The sequence below is a fragment of the Botrytis fragariae genome (genome assembly GCF_013461495.1).
Source record: "Botrytis fragariae strain BVB16 chromosome Unknown tig00000054, whole genome shotgun sequence".
In the NCBI taxonomy this organism is placed as follows: Eukaryota; Fungi; Ascomycota; class Leotiomycetes; order Helotiales; family Sclerotiniaceae; genus Botrytis; species Botrytis fragariae.
In genome coordinates this window covers 1,215,057-1,234,729 of record NW_023500993.1, presented here as the reverse complement: position 1 = coordinate 1,234,729, position 19,673 = coordinate 1,215,057, and the positions used below count along the sequence as shown (strand labels likewise).

Genomic DNA, 19,673 nt, shown 5'->3' with positions numbered 1-19,673 from the left:
GAAGATATGTAAAAGTTTTTAGGGAGTGAATTCAGAGGTTCAATAGGGTGAGGTGTTGGATTTGTTTACTCTGTATCCGTGGTTGAGAATATTTAGGAGGTTATCGCGTGGTCGTTGGTTCCTGTTGATAGATTGACGGAACTTTGTAATTAATCTCCGGGACTAAGAAAAAGCGGGAGAGGTGAATAAATCTTATGATATAATCCAGACCTAGGGACTGCCGATGACATGTCAGTGAGGTCTACGAGATTATCTGGGTGGCATATGGTGGGGGAAGCAACGAAGGACTCTTTGTAAACAGATCCAGACTTTGATTTGATAGTGAAAGAAACTTATACAAAACGTACCTTTAAAACACACTGCTGCAAAGAGGATGAAATTGAAATTCGAAGTAGCGGTGCTGGACAAACGCTTTAAAATTCAGAAGAGGTGGTAGTTTTAATGTTGGTTGGCAGCGACAGCTCTCGGTGAGTTTGAACCTTTGAGAATCAACCATTGACCCATTGATATGTGAGCCTCAGGCACATATGTATACTTCTCAGTTCAGACCCCTCTGATACAACCCCACCAATAATTATTTCGACTCATAACTCATTGCTCATATTGATTCAAGAAACTGTGAAGCAAATATTGCAACCGCAACTAATCAGTCAAGATGCCCACCATCAGCGTTGATAAAGCGAAGCTCTACGAAGCTCTCGGGCAAGAGTGAGTAAACAATTTTTGTGACTTCGCAGCTTGCCATATATGTTGTAGTAAACTAAATTATACCTTAGGTATACCACAGAGGAGTTCGAAGAGTTATGTTTCGAGTTTGGAATTGAATTGGACGAGGACACATCAAATTCGGAAAGACCAATAGTCAACGGAAAGCAAGAACCTGCACAACTTAAAATCGAAATCCCCGCGAATCGATATGATATGCTCTGTTTTGAGGGCATAGCTCTCATGCTGAATATCTTCAGAGAGAAGACACCCTTCCCAAACTATAGATTGGTTAAACCTGAGAGTGGAAATTTAGAGACCTTGACAGTTCACCAAGATACTATGAAAGTGCGACCATATGTCTCGGCGTCGATCCTACGAAATGTTACTTTCACTCAAGATGGTTATGACTCCTTCATTTCGCTGCAAGACAAGCTACACCAGAATCTTGCCCGACAGCGCACCTTGGTTGCGATTGGTACGCATGATATGGATACAGTCAAAGGACCTTTCACATACGAGGCACTTCCACCAAAAGATATCGTCTTCACACCTTTGAACCAAACTAAGGAGATGAACGCGGAGGAATTAATGCAATTTTATGAGAACGACAAACACTTGGGAAAATACCTACACATTATTCGGGACAAACCAGTATATCCAGTCATTTACGACTCAAATCGCACTGTCATGTCTATGCCTCCAATCATTAATGGAGATCATTCCAAGATTACTTTGAATACCAAGAATGTTTTCATCGAGATGACTGGTACGGACCGCACAAAACTAGAGATCGTAAACAATATCATAGTTTCTATGTTCTCTCAATACTGCGCGGAACCATTCACAATTGAGCCCGTCGAGATTATTTCGGAGCACAACCAGGAAACCCGAACAACTCCTAATCTCAGCCCACGGGAAACTGAGGCTGAGGTCGACTATATCAACAACTGCTGTGGTCTCTCCGAATCCCCAGAAAAGATTTGTGAGCTTCTTAAGAGAATGTGCTTGTCCGCGAAACCCTCCTCAAAGGATAAGAATTTACTGGACGTCTCGATACCAACAACCAGAGCCGATGTTCTTCACCAATGTGACATCATGGAAGACGTGGCTATTGCTTACGGCTTCAACAATCTTCCCCGTACATCCCCAAACAAAGCCTCCACAATTGCTCAACCCCTTCCAATCAACAAACTTGGTGACATAGTTAGAACGGAAACCGCCATGGCAGGCTGGAGCGAAGTCATGCCTCTAATTCTCTGCTCTCACGACGAGAATTTCGCTTGGCTCAACCGCAAAGATGATGGCACTACAGCTGTTCGACTTGCCAACCCCAAGACCGCTGAATATCAAGTTGTCCGCACATCCCTCCTCCCCGGTCTCCTCAAAACCATCCGTGAAAATAAGAAGCACAGTCTCCCCCTCAAAGTCTTCGAAGTGTCTGACGTTGCGTTTAAAGATTTGAGCTTGGAGCGTAAATCGCGAAATGAGCGTCATTTTGCAGCAGCCTGGTACGGCAAAACCAGTGGTTTCGAAGTTGTCCATGGTTTACTTGATCGCATTCTGCTTATGTTGCAAACCGCATTCATTACACATGAGGAGGGGCTAGAGGGCAAGAAACAGGAATTCGCAATCAAGGAGAACCCAACAAAACCAGATGGATACTGGATTGAGGAGATTGATGAGCCAACCTTCTTTGCTGGTCATGCGGCTGCGATCTATTTGCGGCTGGGAGGCAAGGAGGTGCGTGTTGGAGAGTTTGGTATCTTGCATCCTACCGTTTTGGATAAATTCGAATTGAGGTAAGTCTATATCTGCTTATAGATTGGGGAACGTAACATACTAATAGACACCAGATATCCTGTCAGTACTTTGGAGATCAATCTCGAAGTCTTCTTATAAGCCATCAAATCACATCAATCGCACATAGGCCAAAAGGCGAGCTAGAATATTCCCAAAAGAAGGCATTGATTCGCGGCTTTACTTTTGCTATTTAGCTACTAGAATAGCGTGTCCGATGTATGAATAATGAGTAAAAAGTATCAAAAAATTATGAAACGTTATAACATTTTTTCGTCATTTTGACAACGTATCTCTACCAGTACGCCTTTACTCCTACAGTGCCTTGGTGAGATATAATTAGAAGAATGCCTTCTCCTATTTCCTTCCTTTCCCCCGTCTCTCAGAAACATACATTTCCCAGCTCGGTTTAAACGCCAGCCTGGATAGGCAATTTCCTAATCATCCATCCCAAAACTAACAGTCGTATGATATCATCATTGCATCTCAACTTCCATTTCCATTTCCTTACTATTCCCATTCAGACTTGCCGGACCGCTCTGGTTCGCACTTCCCATGCCCCCAAGCCTCCCAACCCCGTTGCCTTCCCAATTCCCAGCCCCGCAATTCCATCTCTCAGACTTGCGAATGGATTGCCACTAACAGTCGTCGTCCCATTTGAACCTCGTCTCGTCGGAGTTCCCGCTTCCAGGCCCGCAAGAACCGTGCGACTTGGTGGCGCTCCTGGCGGCGAGCTTATACTTGCAGTTGTGTTAAGTCCGTTACTGTTATTTGCACTGAGTGCTAGATATCTTTCCATGGCAGGATTATGCGGTCCGTTCATTTCTTCGTCAGTGCGGTTAAACACTTGATGCCACCATCTTACATCCTCTAAATTAGGGAAGATCAAGCGTTCTTTCCCTTTAACGTGATCATCTATTTCTCCGTCGTAGTCCTTGTTAGTAAATTCGGGTTTCTTGGACAAGAAATATGCCCAGACGCTCTTGGTGCGTTCTTTGACGCGGGCGTCTACACGAGACTTTTCATTGTTGTAGAGGAATGTCCCGTACTGACAGGAATAGAGGTGATAGAGAAGTCGGCGAAGGAATCTTTCATTAAATTCGAAGCGAGTAGGATGTTGACGGAGAAGCTGATAGGTTGCATCTAGGAACTGGTGGAAGACTGGACTAGTTTCATTGGGCTTGGTAACATCACTTTGAGGGAGCGTGTCTAAAATAGGTCTCTTGGGAGATTGATCAACTGTAACCTCATCTGCTTCATCGACATTCTCTTGACTGTGGTTACTTTTATTAAAGAATCGTTTGGCGCTTAGCAAAGCATTTTCGATAGCATCTCCGCGCCCGTCAGTGTTCCCACCTGGCTGTATTGCTGAGCCAGCAAGAGCATCGTTTTGTGTTACAAACCACTTCTCATGATTTAAGAATCCAGATCTATGTTGAAACATATGCCCGAAACTTAGCCAGTCCTTTTCTACTAGTACTATGAATCCTTCTATAGTTCTGTAGTAAGGGTCGAGCATCAACTGGGATAGAGCACTCAGCTGACTCGTTCTATCCCAGCCATCTGAGCAGTGAATGAGGACATGCGAATGTTGTATACCGACTTGCCTGGCGATTAATGCCGCCCCATCAAGAATACCAGTGATGTGTTTTATCCAACCACTCTTTGCCAAGAGTTCTCGATTTGGAGGAAGAGGGGACACATCAGCATCCTTAATAGCGTCAATCACTTTCGCCAGAGAGTCTCGCATAACATGAATATTTGCGATATTCAAATATGCTTTCTTAGCAAGTGGATAGTATTCCATTTTTTCCGTACCAAAGCCATTTACTTGGTTAGCGTAAGCATTAACCTGAGGTCTTGCATCCACAATCAGATTGTTCTGCTGTGCCCCATACACTTGAGGTTTCTCAGTTATGATCTCGATATTTGACGCAGATGCAAGCATCTCATCCTCATAACGTTCCGTGTCTGTCACTTCTCCATTGTTCGGCGTACTGATATCGGCTTGACTGGAAGCTGGACTATTTCTAGATGCCGCTGGAGATGCCGAGTCCACCTCATCGACCTGTGATGTTGCTGAAAAACATGCGCTAACCAACTTCTCATCCTGTACACTGCGGGCTTGTCGCATACCGGTCCGAGGTTGTGAACATCTTGTCAGAGCGCAATTATTGACAGGATGCAGATATGTCAGAACCGGTATCCGGGCCCTCGAACGGTGCTGGGCAGCATGCTTAATTGTGATGTCGGAGACAGATGAAGGAACTGGGAGTAGGGCTGGGTAGGTGGGAGAGAAGGCGTAATCGTGGTTCATCTTAGACAACCTCCATCCTCTGTCAACCCCCTTCTCACTTATTCCCAAACGTTTCCATTCTGCCTTCGGATCGTATACATCCCACCCATTTATCTGCTTTTCCACCCCATGCGCTTTGTAACTAAAGGCATATAATCTTTCAATACTACCCAACTTGCACGTTGAGTTCTTCAAGCTTTCGAATGTTTCTCGAGCTTGCTTGTCATCCGCAAAATTAAGAGTATAGTAATTAAAATCTCGACCCCGGAGACGAATAGAAGAAGCTTGTGCAGATCCTGGCGAAGTTGGTCGAAATGTACAGTATGCTATCATAGGATATGCTATCCATGACTCCCTCGTCCTGACCGGAGCCCCTGTGCGCTTTTGCGTTGGCGATGCTTGTTGCGAAGTTTCCGGCGGAGGAAGAGGTGCTTGAACTACGATTAAATGATGTGCTGTTAAGTGCAGTGTAACGTTAGAAGCTTGCCCCCGAGCTACTACCTGAACGTCATCCACCTATGAAGTGATTACAAAAGTTAGTTGATCAACTCTCAATTGCGCGGCAGGAGTTCAATGTTTGACCAACCTTTGATATCTTGAGCTTGTCTGCCATTTTTATTTATGGCTCGGCGCACTCGGTTGTAGTATAAATAATATGAATCATTTGTAATTTTAAAAGTCTTCTTTCGCAGTCTAGTTCTGTAATTTATTCTGAGTTCTGAGGGCGGTTATTTAGATATTTTTGAATAATTTTTGGCTGTATTATGGATATTTGATCATCTTCATGAACTGAAATTCGATATCATATCAGTTACGTAGCATCCCTGGCGTTCCAATCAGGCTGTAGCTATACGGCTCATGCCACATGGGGGTCTAGTGGGGCTTTAATTTGTGAGCCTTGTGAAAATTATTTGAGCCTTGTAATAAAGGCTGTTATCTTCCAATTCGCTTAAAATCCCACATACGCTAGGAATTCGTAGGAAAATTAACAAGATTCAGTTTCGAACTCGCGACCATCGACCACACGACAATCACGACGACGACGTTGAACCTTTTTCCCACCGGTTCATAACTCATAAATCAGACAATATGGCTTCCAGTGTTCCAGGTGCCGCTATGTAAGAAATTGCCCTTGCTACAGCTCATTCAACATTCAACAAGAAAAAAAGTTCGCGGGGCTAATCATGAATTTCTTGTGTACAGCTCCAAGCGCAGAAAGTTCGTCGCCGATGGTGTTTTCTACGCCGAATTGAACGAGTTCTTCCAACGCGAGTTGGCTGAGGAGGGATACTCCGGTGTCGAAGTCCGTGTCACCCCAACCGTCACCGACATCATCATCCGCGCAACCCACACTCAAGAAGTTCTCGGAGAGCAAGGACGCCGCATTCGCGAACTTACCTCCCTCATCCAAAAGCGCTTCAAGTTCCCAGAGAACAGCGTTTCCCTCTACGCCGCCAAGGTCCAAAACCGTGGTCTCTCCGCCGTCGCTCAATGCGAATCCCTCAGATACAAGCTCCTTAACGGTCTCGCCGTCCGCAGAGCATGCTACGGTGTTCTCAGATTCATCATGGAGTCTGGAGCTAAGGGTTGTGAGGTTGTCGTTTCTGGAAAATTACGTGCTGCTCGTGCCAAGTCCATGAAGTTCACTGATGGTTTCATGATCCACTCCGGTCAACCAGCAAAGGACTTCATTGACCACGCTACCCGTCACGTTCTCCTCAAGCAAGGTGTTCTCGGTATCAAGGTCAAGATCATGAGAGGATCTGACCCAGAAGGAAAGTCTGGACCATCCAAGGGTCTCCCAGATTCCGTCACCATTATCGAGCCAAAGGAGGAGCAAAGTGTGGTTCAACCTATGAGCCAGGATTACGGTGCGAAGGCTGCCGCTGCTCAAGCAGCTGCTGAGGCCGCTCGCTCATCGGAACAGGCTGGTGAAGAGGCTGCTCCAGCTCCCCAAGAGGAATAAATTTATGGAATAGTAAAATAGGATGGGCGTTTCCTGCGAGTTCATAGTTCACGGACTTGTATTCACATCTAGCCAACGAAATTTACGGCTTTAAAAACACTTGAAAATAATGTTACATGATACTATTAAATGTGATACCAAATGCCACCACCTTAGCTTGCATTCAAAAGTGAGAGTCAAACTAAGTTTAAAGCGCCTCATAAGAGCCCATTCCTTGATTCACCCATGTATATATCGTACAGATAGATGTCTTTCCCCCAACCGTCTCGTTTTGTACACAATAGCAACCCAAACGCCTGATCCTCATGCAGTCGTACTTTGAGATATACCCCCAGCCAGCAGACCAGCCTGCCACCAAAATGATATTCTAATGAAACAAAAAAAAACACGCACGACCTTCACGAGTAAATTCCAACCCTTAGCATATAAAATATACAGCCCGAACTTTTCCGCAATAGTTTCGAAACGTGTGTCATCACATCAAACAAACTGTTATTCCTATTGGAGAGGTCACCGATTGGACGATCTGCCCGGCCTCTCCTGCTCTAATGGCTCGCTGAAACTCTTTTTACTGCTATGCCCGTTGATTTTCCCATTCATAGCTCGTGGAGGCAGCGAATCGTCGTCGCTATCGTCTGCTAGGTCCGCAAGACCGAATCCTACGTTCTCTTCTTCATCATATGCATGGATCAACCCCTCTCTGTCACCTCGGCCATATCCATTGCTTCCCATGCTCATCCTGTGCGGATCGTTACTTCGGCGGGCCTGCATACTTCGTCTCGTCGATAAGCCGGAAAGAGGGTCGGTTGCTATACCGTCTGTGCCGGAGACCATCTTGTTTCCTTCAGGGTCAGTTCTCGAGACGTTGAGTAAGTAAACCCCTGTAAAAATGACGAGGAATCCGCATAGGAGGGAAATTGTGTTGACCGCATCAGAAGTGTTGAAACCGCCGTACAAGATGAATGAGGCGGTAAGTGTTGCAGTTGTGAAAGTAACGTAGTAAAGTGGGTTTACGCTGGGTAGACGTCAGAATCAAAGAACGAGCTCAAAATTGGACATGACTTACATAGAAGTGGGAAACTGGCTCAATGCCTTATTGAAGTAGTTCATCTGTGTCAAGATACAGACTACAGTTACAATAATAAAGACGTAGGTTGAGGGATAGATGAATTGATTTTCACCACCCAATGTCAACTTTACTGCAATACCAAATGCCTTTACTGACATGACTGAAACACCGCCGACAGTTGAACAAATTGACAAGTAAACTAGAGGATTCTTCTTGCCATACTTTGGGGCGACTTTGTATATCATAACGACTGCAAAAACTGCAACGAAAAGACAAAAGAAAAGGAATCCTGTCGATATTAGCATGCTTCAGAAGCGAGGGGGCTTTTTGGCATACCTGGTTGGATAGCATAGTGAAGAATCTCATCAATCCTCTTGATCTCCTTGTCCGGGGGCGCGTGAAGAACAATAATGACCGATCCTATCAAGCACGTCGCGCAGCCCAATTTCCCCAAGGTACCAAGTTTCTCATCCAAAAAGTATGACCCTAGAACCGCTCCGATCAAAACACTGAGCGCTCCAAGAGGTGTGACCAAAATTGCTGGGGCAAACGCATATGCTGCAAAATTTGCTATTTCTCCGACAATTACTGTTCATATCCTATTAGCTAATTTTCCCCGCGTGGTATGCAAGTTGATCCGTACATGCTATTATGCCACCCCACCATATCGGACTCCTCAAGTATGTGAATCCATCTCCTTCAAAACCGTGTCTTTCCTCGGCATCCATCAGCCCCTAAGGTAATCGTCAGTAAATGATTACAAATAAATATCTGAAATGTGAATGTTCGTACCTTTTTAGTTATGACGAAACTTGTGCCTGTCAGGAAGACGCAATGTTAGTCTCATTTTTTCTTCTTCGCCATAATCTGTAAATTCATACCTATCGCCATAGTTGAGGTGACGGCTAATGCCAGCCCTATGTATCTTTATCACCAGTCAGCCTTTGCCTGTTGGAAATGCCCAGCATAACTCATGCGCGATTGATCGGGTTCCGGATGCCATTGACATACTTGTCTTCCAACATCTTGACTGCGCAGAGTTGAGATTTCTCTCCCAGCGGTGTTGCAAGGTGGTTATTTGATTCGTTGAGCCTTTGAGCTCACGCTCATGAAAGACCTCGTAAGGATATCAAAGTGAGGGTAGCGCAAGTGTATAGATCGGCGCAAATAAATCGTGGGACTTCTTTGAGTCTAATTATCGGCGTAGAGCGTTCTTCGCAAAATTGTTGAGTGTGATGATCGCAAGTCGACGTGGAGTGTCATGAGATAGTTTCACCCCTAGCTTTAGTGATAATTCTGTAGTTCGAATGCCTGTCGACCGAGGCAACAAATAATGAATGATTTTTTTTTAATTCAATGGTGACTTATTGGATGGATGAATGGATGAATGAATGAAATCCAAGGAGCGGATCGAAGGATTATTTCGAAATACTGGATAATTGAAGTCACGAAGTTCTTGGCAATGTGGGATGACTTTTTATAAAATTCCGGATGTTCGAAATTTGGAGGTCGAGGATTGAGGATTGAAGTTGAAAGCTTGAAGTGAGGTTTGAGGTAGAAAGTTCCAGGGTGGAAATCTGCGATTTGGGTAGCACTATCTGTACTTTCACTGTACAAGCAAGCGGCAGGTGGTTGAAAAGAAAGAGATGAAACTACAAAAGTCAAGGTCTTTCTTTCATTTACTTTGAGAGATTGAATGGTTGAGTGGTTGAATGCAGGTGGTTCATAGAACTTTGACCTATTTCTCTGTTTGGGCCAACTGTGTTTGGCTGGGCTGGCTCGCCCGTGGACAGGCTAGGTAGTTGGTAGGTAGGTCTAGCTAGCTGCTACTCTACCCAGGTATAGTTCCTCTAAATTTAGTACACGGAGTACTCCAGTAAAACAAAATTGGATTTCGAATTTCGAATTTTAGTAAAGTACGCAGGTGGAGGTAGAGGTGGAGGTAGAGGCGGAGGTAGAGGTAGAGGTAGAGGTAGAGCTTGATCACAAGATATTATATCAATATGCTATGTTCTACTCTACGTATGCTCTCCATGTGTTCTATTATATTATACTATATACACCTCGTACCCTTACCCTCAGAATTCAAGAACGATTTTGGCGATTTTGGCCCCTTTTCTTCCCTACCCGTCGTTATGCTATATTAAAGTATTCTGTAACAGATGTACCACTTACAGATACCCCCATAGGTCCATGTAGATCTGAAGTCAGTATAAAAACTCTACATTTACTTGCAGCTCAATTGATATTCGTCGCGTTGGTTGGTATTAAAGAAACGATTCGGATGTGCTAAAACTTAAATGTCGTATTGTAGGGATCTTTGACGCGCACGCAATGGGTCTATGAGGCTGTGCCATCAAATTCTTCCAACAAGGAATGCTTACCCAGTACCCAGCATGAGGTGTATTATTAAGTGGCTAGTTTTGTCCATTGTAATTGACAAACTTATGGATTGACTGGCTTTCTTGGGATTAAATGCTATTGGAATTGCATGTGGAGGATCTGACATTACGAGCGGTGCTGTTCTACGTATACACGTACCCAGATGACAAAGTTTCGACGGTTTCAATGTTCCAATTAAGTTGGAAAATTAGAATGCTTAGAATTCTCAAGGTCTGGATTAAATTCAAAGATTGATGATGAATGTCCGAGCTAAATTTGAACAACCGTTTCCATTTCAATGTCCGGTTCAAATTCCGACAATGGAAACATTCAAATTTGTAGGTTCAGGTCAATCCATGAGTTTTTGAATCTTAGATAATGTAATGAATGTGCTTTTATTTTGCAACAGAAACTTTTACCACCTACGGACTAGATAGCCAAATTTCGAGACCCCTCACAAAGCAAACAGCAACCACTCCAAAGTACAGTCGTTTTCCATCCATATGCTTTCCATAAAATTGCATACCAACGAAATCCAAACCATCTTGTATCAAGGGGTATTGCGCATATACATATCTTGTGAACCCCCAACTCCATAGAAAATTCCTTGCATGTATTCCCCAGATTTTGATCTCCTATAAATCCGACCACGGCCAGTAAACTGCACTTCGTATGCAATAGAACCAATTGCTAGAAGTTTGAGAGCGAAATTGAATAGTATCACATGAATAGGGGGGAATGAGGGGGTGGGAGAAATATTAGAAGGGGTTGACATCATCATACCTATAAAGACCTACCTGATGAAATTGTCGGTTGACGTAATTCTCTTTGCAATCGGTTCACGTGTCGAGGCTGTTCCGAATCACCAATTTGTTGTTGAATATTTTATCTGTCAGCTGTCAAACAGAGTCGATAGAAACACTTCGAAGACGTTGAGGAAGCGAACATAATCAAAATGGTAAACACTAGACAAGTCAAGTAGAAATGCCGTATGAACCAAATAATATCTGCAATGGCATGTTGAAATCATGAGCGAATTCGCTTAGCCTCTATTCAATATTAGCACAATTCTTAAACCGGTTGAGAAAGTTCAAATGGTACTCACCATTGGTGTTCGATTCATCGCCATCTTCGAAGTCTGCATCAGCTCTGGGTCTCTTTCCTGAGGTTGAAATGGGTGAATCATTTAACTTTGGGGTTGGAGGTTGAGGAGCAACTACTAGAGATGGGGGATTCTCTTCGTTTTCGTTTTCATCTTCATCGTAATCGATCTCGTCTTCTTGATCTTGTCCATTGTCGAGGTTAAGCTTCGTTGTCTGGGGTTCGGCGATCGAAGCGTTGCTCAACGTAGCACTGTCTGTCTCGGCTGCTGTGTCATCGAAGGTAGCATTGGTATTGGAGATAACTTCGCCCACAGACATATTCAGGAGTTCGTTATCATTGAAAGTGTCGTCATCGTCTAATTGGTAGTTTTGGAGGAACTCGGTTTCTTCGTCGCCAACACCTAAATCAAACTCGTCTCCCTCAAAATTCTGCTGCTGTCCATCTCCAAGATCGTCGTCATAACTAATTTCCACGTTATTTGTTTCCAGAGTATGATCCGCAAGATCAAAACCTTCGCTGTCTCCATTTTGCTCAATTTCATTAACATCGCAAGGTACTTCTGGTCTATTATCTGCTAACTCAAAGCCTTTGTCACTTTCGTGTTGTTCGTTTTCGTTATTATCTTCGTACGAGGCATACTCACGATCCTCGTCATTGGTGGCGTTCAAGTCGATCTCATCTTCTGCATTTTCATTTGGTACTGCTCCATCTTCTTCCTCGCCGTTGAACTTATTATCGGCGTTCTCTTCTTCGTAGTCAATGTCGCTTTCTACGTCGTCAAATATTTCCTTGGGTTGTGCAGCTTCATCAGTATGGGTCGTTTCGTCGCCAAGTTGGTCGTCTAATTCATCAGATCCATTCTCTTTTTTGTTAGAGACTAGCTTTCGAGGATACTCTTTTTCTACCGATTGACGTTCAGTTAGATCAAGGTCATTACAAGTGAAACAAAAACAGGTATCAGGAAAAAGGCATAGCAAGTTAAAATCGGTGTATCTACCATTTTGTAGCCTACTTTCATTGGCCTCAGGCAATTCGGACTTCAGAGCTCCATCGCCCGAGGGCTTCTCGGCGTCCTCTTCATCTTCGTAATCGATAAAGTCCCCTTCTTCTTCAGTCTCGTTGTTGGTTTGTTCCGAAGTTTCGAGTGATTTGCGATCCGTTGTAGATACTAACTCTTGATTTCCAATCGCTTCTTGCTTATCCTCCTGCTCCACTTGAGGAATTTCAGCACTGGCTGAAATGGTAGAATTCACGTTTTGATTTGGTTGGTCATGATTGAAACCAGGGTCGTAGTTCTCGACATGCGTATCAATGGTTTTGATAGACTTGTCTCCATCCTCGAGCTCGGTGTTGTACTCGTCGGGGGAAGATTCGCTGTCATAATGTTCCGTCTGATCTCCGAACTCGGTCGGATCATCTTCGCTTTCGGCGTCCCAAGTCACATATTCGAGTAGTCCCTTGCCCTCAGCGGCCCCTTTTGAGAGCGCTAGAAATCTATCAGGACCAGTAGGCTGAATAACAAGTCTCAGATTCAAAGGGGGGATTTCTCCAGTGCCGTCATTGTTGACTAGTTGTTCATATAGGCGAATGATTTGGGCTAAGCTCAAATCGGAAGGGTAGCTTGTGAGTTGCGTCTACAGAGAAAGTTAGCAAAATCCAAGAATGATGGTGGGACATCTTCAAGACCCACCTCTTCAATCACTAACTGAAGCTCCTCGATAACCAGGCTAATCTTGTCATCTTGGGGCAAGTTCTCCTCTGCGAGGACTTTACGTATCTCGGAGCAAAACTCATTTAACGTTTTCTCAACTACAGAGGAATCTTCGAAGAAGAAATCGTTAGGATGATCTGTGGAAGATTTCCTAATCAATGGATAACTTCGGTTGTTGTATTTGACTACTATTCCACGAGCATGATATTGATGCTCCGAATCTTTCGTAGACTCGAGTGTAGCATTATTTAGGTCGATCAAGCCACTTTCCGCAGAGACTGTGTTCAGATCTGGATGCTCTTCTTCTTGCTCTTGTTCTTGCTCTTGTTCTTGCTCTTGTTCTTGTTTTTGCTCTTGTTTTTGCTCTTGTACTTGTCCTTCGGTACGTGAATGGAGATCGATTGGGTCACTTTCAGCAGATGCAGTGCTCAAGCCAAGTTGTTCCCCATCCTCCGCATATATATTTGAATCAAGTACCTCGATGGAATTTGTTGCCTCATTAACATTGTTTTCAAGCTCTTCTTGAGTAGAGCCATCGTAGTTGGGGCTTGGTGGGCTATTGGATTGTGGGTCTTCATCAGTGGGCGGATGAGGAAATATAATAGGTGCAAACTCCATGGAGTCCTTGGAATCGGATTTTTTTGTACTATCGGCGCTATTGTCGACTACGGTTTCTGAGCCATGTATATTTACTTCTATGTCTTGCGCATTTATAACTTCATTTGGCTCTTGTAGATTTTGGGGCTCGTCCCAAAATTGATCGGAAATGCCAGTACCAACGAAATTTGACTCTGTGGCGTGTAGCTCAGTAAAAGAAGTGTCGGAAGGTTCATCGGTTCCAAACGACAAAATAGCAGGTTCTTGTTCCATGACGTGATCATCGGCTTCCTCCTCCAGTAAGTCTGCATCCTCCATATGGTATGATGCATCATCACCGTCATCGTCGACCATCAGATCGTCTGTCTCGACATGTGCGGGTACATCGGTAATATTGGTATCGAAGTCTGCATCTGCATCGATATCATCTAGAATATCATCTTCGTCAACATTGCCAGTAGTGAGATCGATATCGATATCGATGTCTTCCTCGGCTGTATTGTGCCCATGCTCGGAAGCTATCTCCATGCTGTCATCCACCATTGTATGAAATGTTGGGTGTGCAAGACTCGACACACTCATGAGTTCGTGGCTTCAAAGCTTTCGGTGGAAATACCGAATTTGATTTCAAGTCGAAAAGAGTAAAATGGGATTATTGGTAAGAGGCGTGAAAGGTTGATTTTTGAATAACGCTGCCAGGCATAAGATATGGTCGATTTCTTGGTTTCGCGTGTAACAGTAAATGTGAAAGGGTTTTTAGTGCGCAGTGGGGACGGGTAGGACAAAGGAATGTCGGACAAATGAGCAAAGAATCAAGAATTTGAAATACCACCAATTGGCAAACTAATGATTAAATTAAACACATCTATTATTACGTGTCGTTGAGTGTTGAGTGTTGAGTGAGTTGATGTCGTTCTAGATAATTTAGGAACCCTTGTGAAAGATGAAAGTGTGGTAGCGCGCTTTTGGAGCTTCATACGGCTTAACGCTAAATTAGCGTTTGTTTTAGCTTAGCTATCACGTGCGGATCCATGTCGGAACATTGTTTGGCTCACTGTCCGATATACACATTGCAATACAATCTGAACTGTCTACATTGAAACTCAGTGACAGCATTGAGAAAGGTGTAGTTACTCGACATTTACTCAAAATGGTGCGCCACTCTATTTAATATTTTGCTGTTTTCTGTTTCGCTAACAAATTCCCAGGTTGTCTTAGCAGCTTCGATTTGCACCCGGGGGGGAAAAGCTGTCCTCTCCAGGCAGTTTCGCGAAATGCAAAGGTCTAGAATTGAAGCTCTTCTAGCATCCTTTCCAAAGTTGGCTGATTCTGGAACTCAACATACGACGGTGGAGCAAGACAATGTGCGATTTGTGTACCAGCCACTGGACGAATTATACATGGTCCTCATTACGAACAAGCAATCCAACATCTTACAAGATATCGATTCCTTGCACCTATTCGCGCAGGTGGTCACTAGCACATGCAAAACCTTGGATGAGAGAGAGATTTTAAAGAATGCATACGAATTGCTTAGTGCATTCGACGAGATCGTCACACTTGGATACAGGGAAAACCTTACAATTAGCCAAATCAAGACATTCTTGGAGATGGAGAGTCATGAAGAAAGGATACAAGAAATCATCTCAAGAGTAGGTTGTGTGCATATGTATTCTCAGGCAATCAGCTAACTGATATCTCAGAATAAAGAACTCGAGGCCACGGAAGAGCGCAAGCGCAAAGCAAAACAATTGGAAATGCAGCGCAAGGAGGTTTCAAGGAGTGGTAGAAGTGCTATACCAAGTAGGCCACAGTATCCCACATACACACCACCTACGCAATCCGCAAACACCGAAACCTATGATTCATATGAAGCTGCCAAAAATAAAACTTTCAAGTAGGCTATTCTATTGTCTCTGCTAGATCATTGACACTGACAATTCACAGAGCTAGCGCACCGAAAGGCAAAGGAATGCAATTGGGAAAGAAGTCGAAGACTACAGACATGTTTGAAAGAGTTCGTGGAGATATGGGTGCTGAAGTAGAAGAAACTGTCTCATCGCCACTTATTCCAAATCATCCTACACCAGCTGCTGCCGAACAAACCCCTCACACTCCCTCCGCAATGGACCGTGATGCTATTCACGTTACTATCTCGGAGTCGATCAATGCCAAATTATCTCGAGATGGATCACTCAATTCCTTGGAGGTTAAGGGTGATTTGAACTTGAGGATCTCAGACCCTACACTTACCAAGGTCAAATTAGATATCGTTGCCAACCAGAGTCATGGAGTGCAATTCCGCACGCATCCAAATGTCGATAAGGGAGCATTCAATGGATCTAAAGCCATCCAAATGAGCAATGTTTCGAAGGGCTTCCCTGTCAATAATTCGGTTGGTGTCCTAAGATGGAGAGCTCAACCAAAGACAGATGACACCAGTGCCTTACCAATTCAATTCACTGTATGGGTTGTTGGTGGACAAGGCGATCCTCTCAACATTACTGTAGAATATGAACTTACAGGAGAGGACCCTCTTCAGGATGTTACCGTTACTATTCCATACGCCTCGAGCGAGCCCGCAGTATCTAGCTTCGACGCAACGTATGAAGTCTCTGGGGATAGCCTTGAATGGACGATTGGATCTGTGGATTCCTCTAATGGAGCTGGCTCTTTTGAATTCGAAGTCCAGGATGGGGATGAGAATGATTTCTTCCCAATGCAAATTAAATTTGCCAAAACAAAGCCTTTTATTGATGTTGATGTAAGTTATACCCGACCTCTTCAATGGCAGTCAGATACTAACATTTATGCAGGTTACCGAAGTCACATTACTAGAACTAAACGAGGCCGTAGATTTCTCAAAGGATATCAAGTCGGTCGCTGATTCTTATCTGGTGGAGTAAGAAAATGGGCGCAGAAAACGAACGGGATCTGATTGAAGTGCATGGCGTAGGATGGATGGCAATCCATGATCTTTATTGTTTTACTAGCCGTAGAATATAAAACTTATTGATATTTTATAATATTTCGCGGAATGTTTTGCATGATCACTCTGCAGTATTGCACAATCAAAAACAATGTACATCTTAAATTGAAATTTAGGCTCAGCACGACGCAGGTAAGGGTATCTGCTCAGATATTTTGATAATGAAAAGGAAAGAACGAGCGTTTTGTAACTCTCGCTTACGTACTCACTACAACAATGTGGATATTTACATAACGCGTAGTTTTTGTAAAACTATCAACCAGCTACTGGGCTATGTGAAAACAGCCACCTTATCGATAAAATCCTTCTGTCTTAGATGCAATTTTATTCCAGCGGACAAGATGGTGGAGGTCAAGCGTCTCGAGCTACTCGGCGAGAAAACTTTGCATCAAACGGTGAATCCTAAACTGCTCGTGTATTGTCCGTCGATGGACCTGATAGCATTGGGTAGCACAGACCAGCAAGTTTTAATCTACCGTTTGAATGGACAGAGAGTTTATGGGGCTGCACAGAAAGTCAATACTCTTCGTGTTGAAAAAATTAACTGGAAACCAAATGGTACCGAACGTCCCCAGTCGTCGATAATGTCGTACTGATAGCTTTGCAGGCCAATTACTAGCAATCGCCTGGAGTGATGGATCTGTACGCCTCATAGGGGCAGAGAGTACAAAGGTGGTTCACCATTTCTCTACAACTTCAGATGATCAGGAGTTCTCTGGGGTCACGTGTATGAGTTGGAGTTCAAATACAATTGGTAGAAGAGTTGAGAGTAAAGCATCAAAGCTTGTCCCAGATACATTAAAGGAAATATTTGAGGATGAGAAGCAACTGTCAACAGAGAAGGCCGTCTTGGACTTGCCGAAAGATCTCACCCTCCTTGACATTGAACCTAGCCTGCCAAAGCTAAGTGTACTCCCTGCAGGAGGAACCTCGTAAGTGTGTTTTTTATTATTATTTTCTTTTTCGGGAACTCTGACTTATTGCTCTACGCCAGAGATGAAGTTTTTAGCTCCAGGTCTTCTTTAGATGCACTTTTCCGACCCTTCGACCCTGAAGATAATGACATGGCCGATGTCATGGTGGTTGGGACGAAGGAAGGCAACATCCATCTGAGCATCTACGACTCATTTGTTGTAGGATCTTTCAAATCCCCAGTCATAGTTCAGAGACGTCCGGCATATCTTATTTCACATGCATCCCATAAATTATATTCGACTCATGCATTGCTCATGAAAACCACCGAATCTGAAGAAAGGATCTATTTCGTCCCAATGGATCTTCGTTTCTTGTCAGCTTCTAGCGAATATCTCTCCATCCTTGCATCGCGATCAACAGCTTTAGAGAACCTTCTTAGATATATCAATCAAATACAATGTCTTATGCTTGTAGAATGGAAGTCAACCCAAGAATTACCCAGCAGGTTCCTCCGAAACGTTAATGAAACCCTTGCTGAACAAGATAATCGAGATATTGTACAGGCACTTTATCATTCAGTTGCAACTGGCCATACCTTTCCAGTTGTGCGGGAATGGCTTGTGGACGAACTGACAGAAAGAGTAAGTCTACTTTTTCTACTCTTCGTAGAGATGTACTAAATTTTTAGGGTCACAAAAGATGGGACAAAGCCGTGGTATCAGGTCTTGAAAACCTCCGGCGTTTAGTTCATGAGAATATGCTTCCAGCCCTAGATCGTTGTTCTGTCATTCTCAGCCGATTGAATGGAATTGCCAAATTTCAAGGCTCGGATTCTTCATTGGGCTTTTCCAGTGCTCAAATAACTTCGATTATGGATACGATCGCGTCTCTACATCTTGTTTCTGCCAAAATTTTACTTCAAGTAGTAGATGAGCTCGACCTTTTTACTTCATTTTCTGCTTGGCTTCGTCACGAGATAGATAGGCTCGCATCTGATGTGTCTTCACAAAATGATGATGGCGATAAAGAGGCTTTAATTGATCACGGTAAAGTATTACTGTACATTCAAACAGTGATGACCAATAGCCCTCTAGCAGCTTTCATAGGCGAGGTTAAATCTGAAGACTACGAGGAAGAAAGTGCGCATGTAGGGAAAGGCGCTCAAATGTTTGATCTGCTCACAAGACAGTTAGAAAAGCAAGAGCAAGGTCTCAAATACAGAAAAACTCTGCCGCAAGTGGAATTTCTTTGCAAGTATTTGAGGACTCAGGCGACCAGTATCTTTACTCAAATTGCAGATGCCGAAAAGAGTAATGTCCTTTTCGGTAAGGCGAGCGAACTAGGCATGGCTCACAAAGATGTGCCTGTCGAGATGAAGATGAAGATAATTGTTAGTATTGCTACTATGATTTGTGCAGCCCATCACTGATTCATTTTAGGATCGTAACACATGTCATGGCTACATCGCCTTTGTGCCAAAAGACTTCTTGAATCAAGGTCAGTCAATACACTACTCATATATTTGCCTGGGTGTCTGTTGACTGGAGATTAGTCCAAGTCGTTCAGGTTGAGCTTCTCATCGAGAGTGGTATCAGCACTGTGCGCAGCACAAGTTCTTCTATCATGCAGCTTGGCAATGGGCAGATCAAGGATCTTAAATTTTTGGACGACAGGACCATACTCGTGCTATGGGAGGCCGACGGTAAGGCTTAATCGATCTTTATTTTTCGGTACTAACATTGTTGTAGGGAAGTGCAATCTTCTCGGTATATTCTACAGCGTTGGAGGTGAAGGCCACATGAAATATCAACCTCATAGAATCTCTGCAAGTCGCTCTAAAGTAATTGTTTTCAGCAACGAGGAGGTAATCGACAGGTTTCTGCAAAGTGAATTTGCAGTCGATGAGTCATTTATCCCAGAATATATGATGATCCGACCACAAATTGGCTCCAAGAACAACGACGAAAGGAAGAGATTAGTGATTTTGGCCAAAGATAGACTTCATTACAAAGTTTTCAAATGGACTGGGGCTCCCTCTGAGGGAAAAATCGATGAGGATGTTCCAATGTCATGAGTTTGAGTAAGTAGAGTATTACGATACAGCAACAAAGATTAACAACAGAGAAGTTTTCCATCGCT

General features: G+C 43.7%; 8 protein-coding genes across 8 annotated transcripts; 3 read left to right on the top strand and 5 right to left on the bottom strand.

The window, feature by feature from the left end:
* Positions 1–39: 39 nt before the first annotated feature.
* On the bottom strand, positions 40–496 carry Bfra_005148 (uncharacterized protein; the record flags this gene model as incomplete). Its single annotated transcript, XM_037335535.1, has 3 exons — positions 40–121; positions 211–331; positions 361–496. The coding sequence occupies 3 exons, from the start codon at positions 494–496 to the stop codon at positions 40–42; spliced, it is 339 nt and encodes a 112-aa protein (XP_037192630.1).
* Positions 497–655: 159 nt separating this feature from the next.
* On the top strand, positions 656–2,607 carry Bfra_005147 (putative phenylalanyl-trna beta subunit protein; the record flags this gene model as incomplete). Its single annotated transcript, XM_037335534.1, has 3 exons — positions 656–708; positions 777–2,507; positions 2,562–2,607. 3 exons carry the CDS (start codon positions 656–658, stop codon positions 2,605–2,607), a joined length of 1,830 nt encoding a protein of 609 aa, XP_037192629.1.
* A 418-nt stretch (positions 2,608–3,025) lies between these two features.
* On the bottom strand, positions 3,026–5,414 carry Bfra_005146 (putative protein phosphatase protein; the record flags this gene model as incomplete). The annotated part of the gene is made up of 2 exons (XM_037335533.1): positions 3,026–5,317; positions 5,388–5,414. The coding sequence occupies 2 exons, from the start codon at positions 5,412–5,414 to the stop codon at positions 3,026–3,028; spliced, it is 2,319 nt and encodes a 772-aa protein (XP_037192628.1).
* Positions 5,415–5,844: 430 nt separating this feature from the next.
* Positions 5,845–6,767, top strand: Bfra_005145 (putative 40s ribosomal protein s3 protein; the record flags this gene model as incomplete). Its single annotated transcript, XM_037335532.1, has 2 exons — positions 5,845–5,919; positions 6,005–6,767. The coding sequence occupies exons 1-2, from the start codon at positions 5,891–5,893 to the stop codon at positions 6,765–6,767; spliced, it is 792 nt and encodes a 263-aa protein (XP_037192627.1). The 5' UTR covers positions 5,845–5,890.
* A 510-nt stretch (positions 6,768–7,277) lies between these two features.
* Bfra_005144 (putative duf803 domain membrane protein) lies at positions 7,278–8,861 on the bottom strand (the record flags this gene model as incomplete). The annotated part of the gene is made up of 7 exons (XM_037335531.1): positions 7,278–7,782; positions 7,834–8,125; positions 8,173–8,424; positions 8,480–8,570; positions 8,629–8,654; positions 8,718–8,761; positions 8,848–8,861. 7 exons carry the CDS (start codon positions 8,859–8,861, stop codon positions 7,278–7,280), a joined length of 1,224 nt encoding a protein of 407 aa, XP_037192626.1.
* Positions 8,862–11,244: 2,383 nt separating this feature from the next.
* On the bottom strand, positions 11,245–14,212 carry Bfra_005143 (putative glutamic acid-rich protein; the record flags this gene model as incomplete). Its single annotated transcript, XM_037335530.1, has 3 exons — positions 11,245–11,267; positions 11,324–12,956; positions 13,013–14,212. 3 exons carry the CDS (start codon positions 14,210–14,212, stop codon positions 11,245–11,247), a joined length of 2,856 nt encoding a protein of 951 aa, XP_037192625.1.
* Positions 14,213–14,442: 230 nt separating this feature from the next.
* On the bottom strand, positions 14,443–14,771 carry Bfra_005142 (uncharacterized protein; the record flags this gene model as incomplete). The annotated part of the gene is made up of 2 exons (XM_037335529.1): positions 14,443–14,618; positions 14,765–14,771. The coding sequence occupies 2 exons, from the start codon at positions 14,769–14,771 to the stop codon at positions 14,443–14,445; spliced, it is 183 nt and encodes a 60-aa protein (XP_037192624.1).
* A 133-nt stretch (positions 14,772–14,904) lies between these two features.
* Bfra_005141 (putative anaphase-promoting complex component cut20 apc4 protein) lies at positions 14,905–19,608 on the top strand (the record flags this gene model as incomplete). The annotated part of the gene is made up of 11 exons (XM_037335528.1): positions 14,905–15,282; positions 15,334–15,527; positions 15,578–16,394; positions 16,447–16,532; positions 16,936–17,177; positions 17,227–17,551; positions 17,614–18,175; positions 18,223–18,924; positions 18,974–19,031; positions 19,087–19,236; positions 19,283–19,608. 11 exons carry the CDS (start codon positions 14,905–14,907, stop codon positions 19,606–19,608), a joined length of 3,840 nt encoding a protein of 1,279 aa, XP_037192623.1.
* Positions 19,609–19,673: the final 65 nt, after the last annotated feature.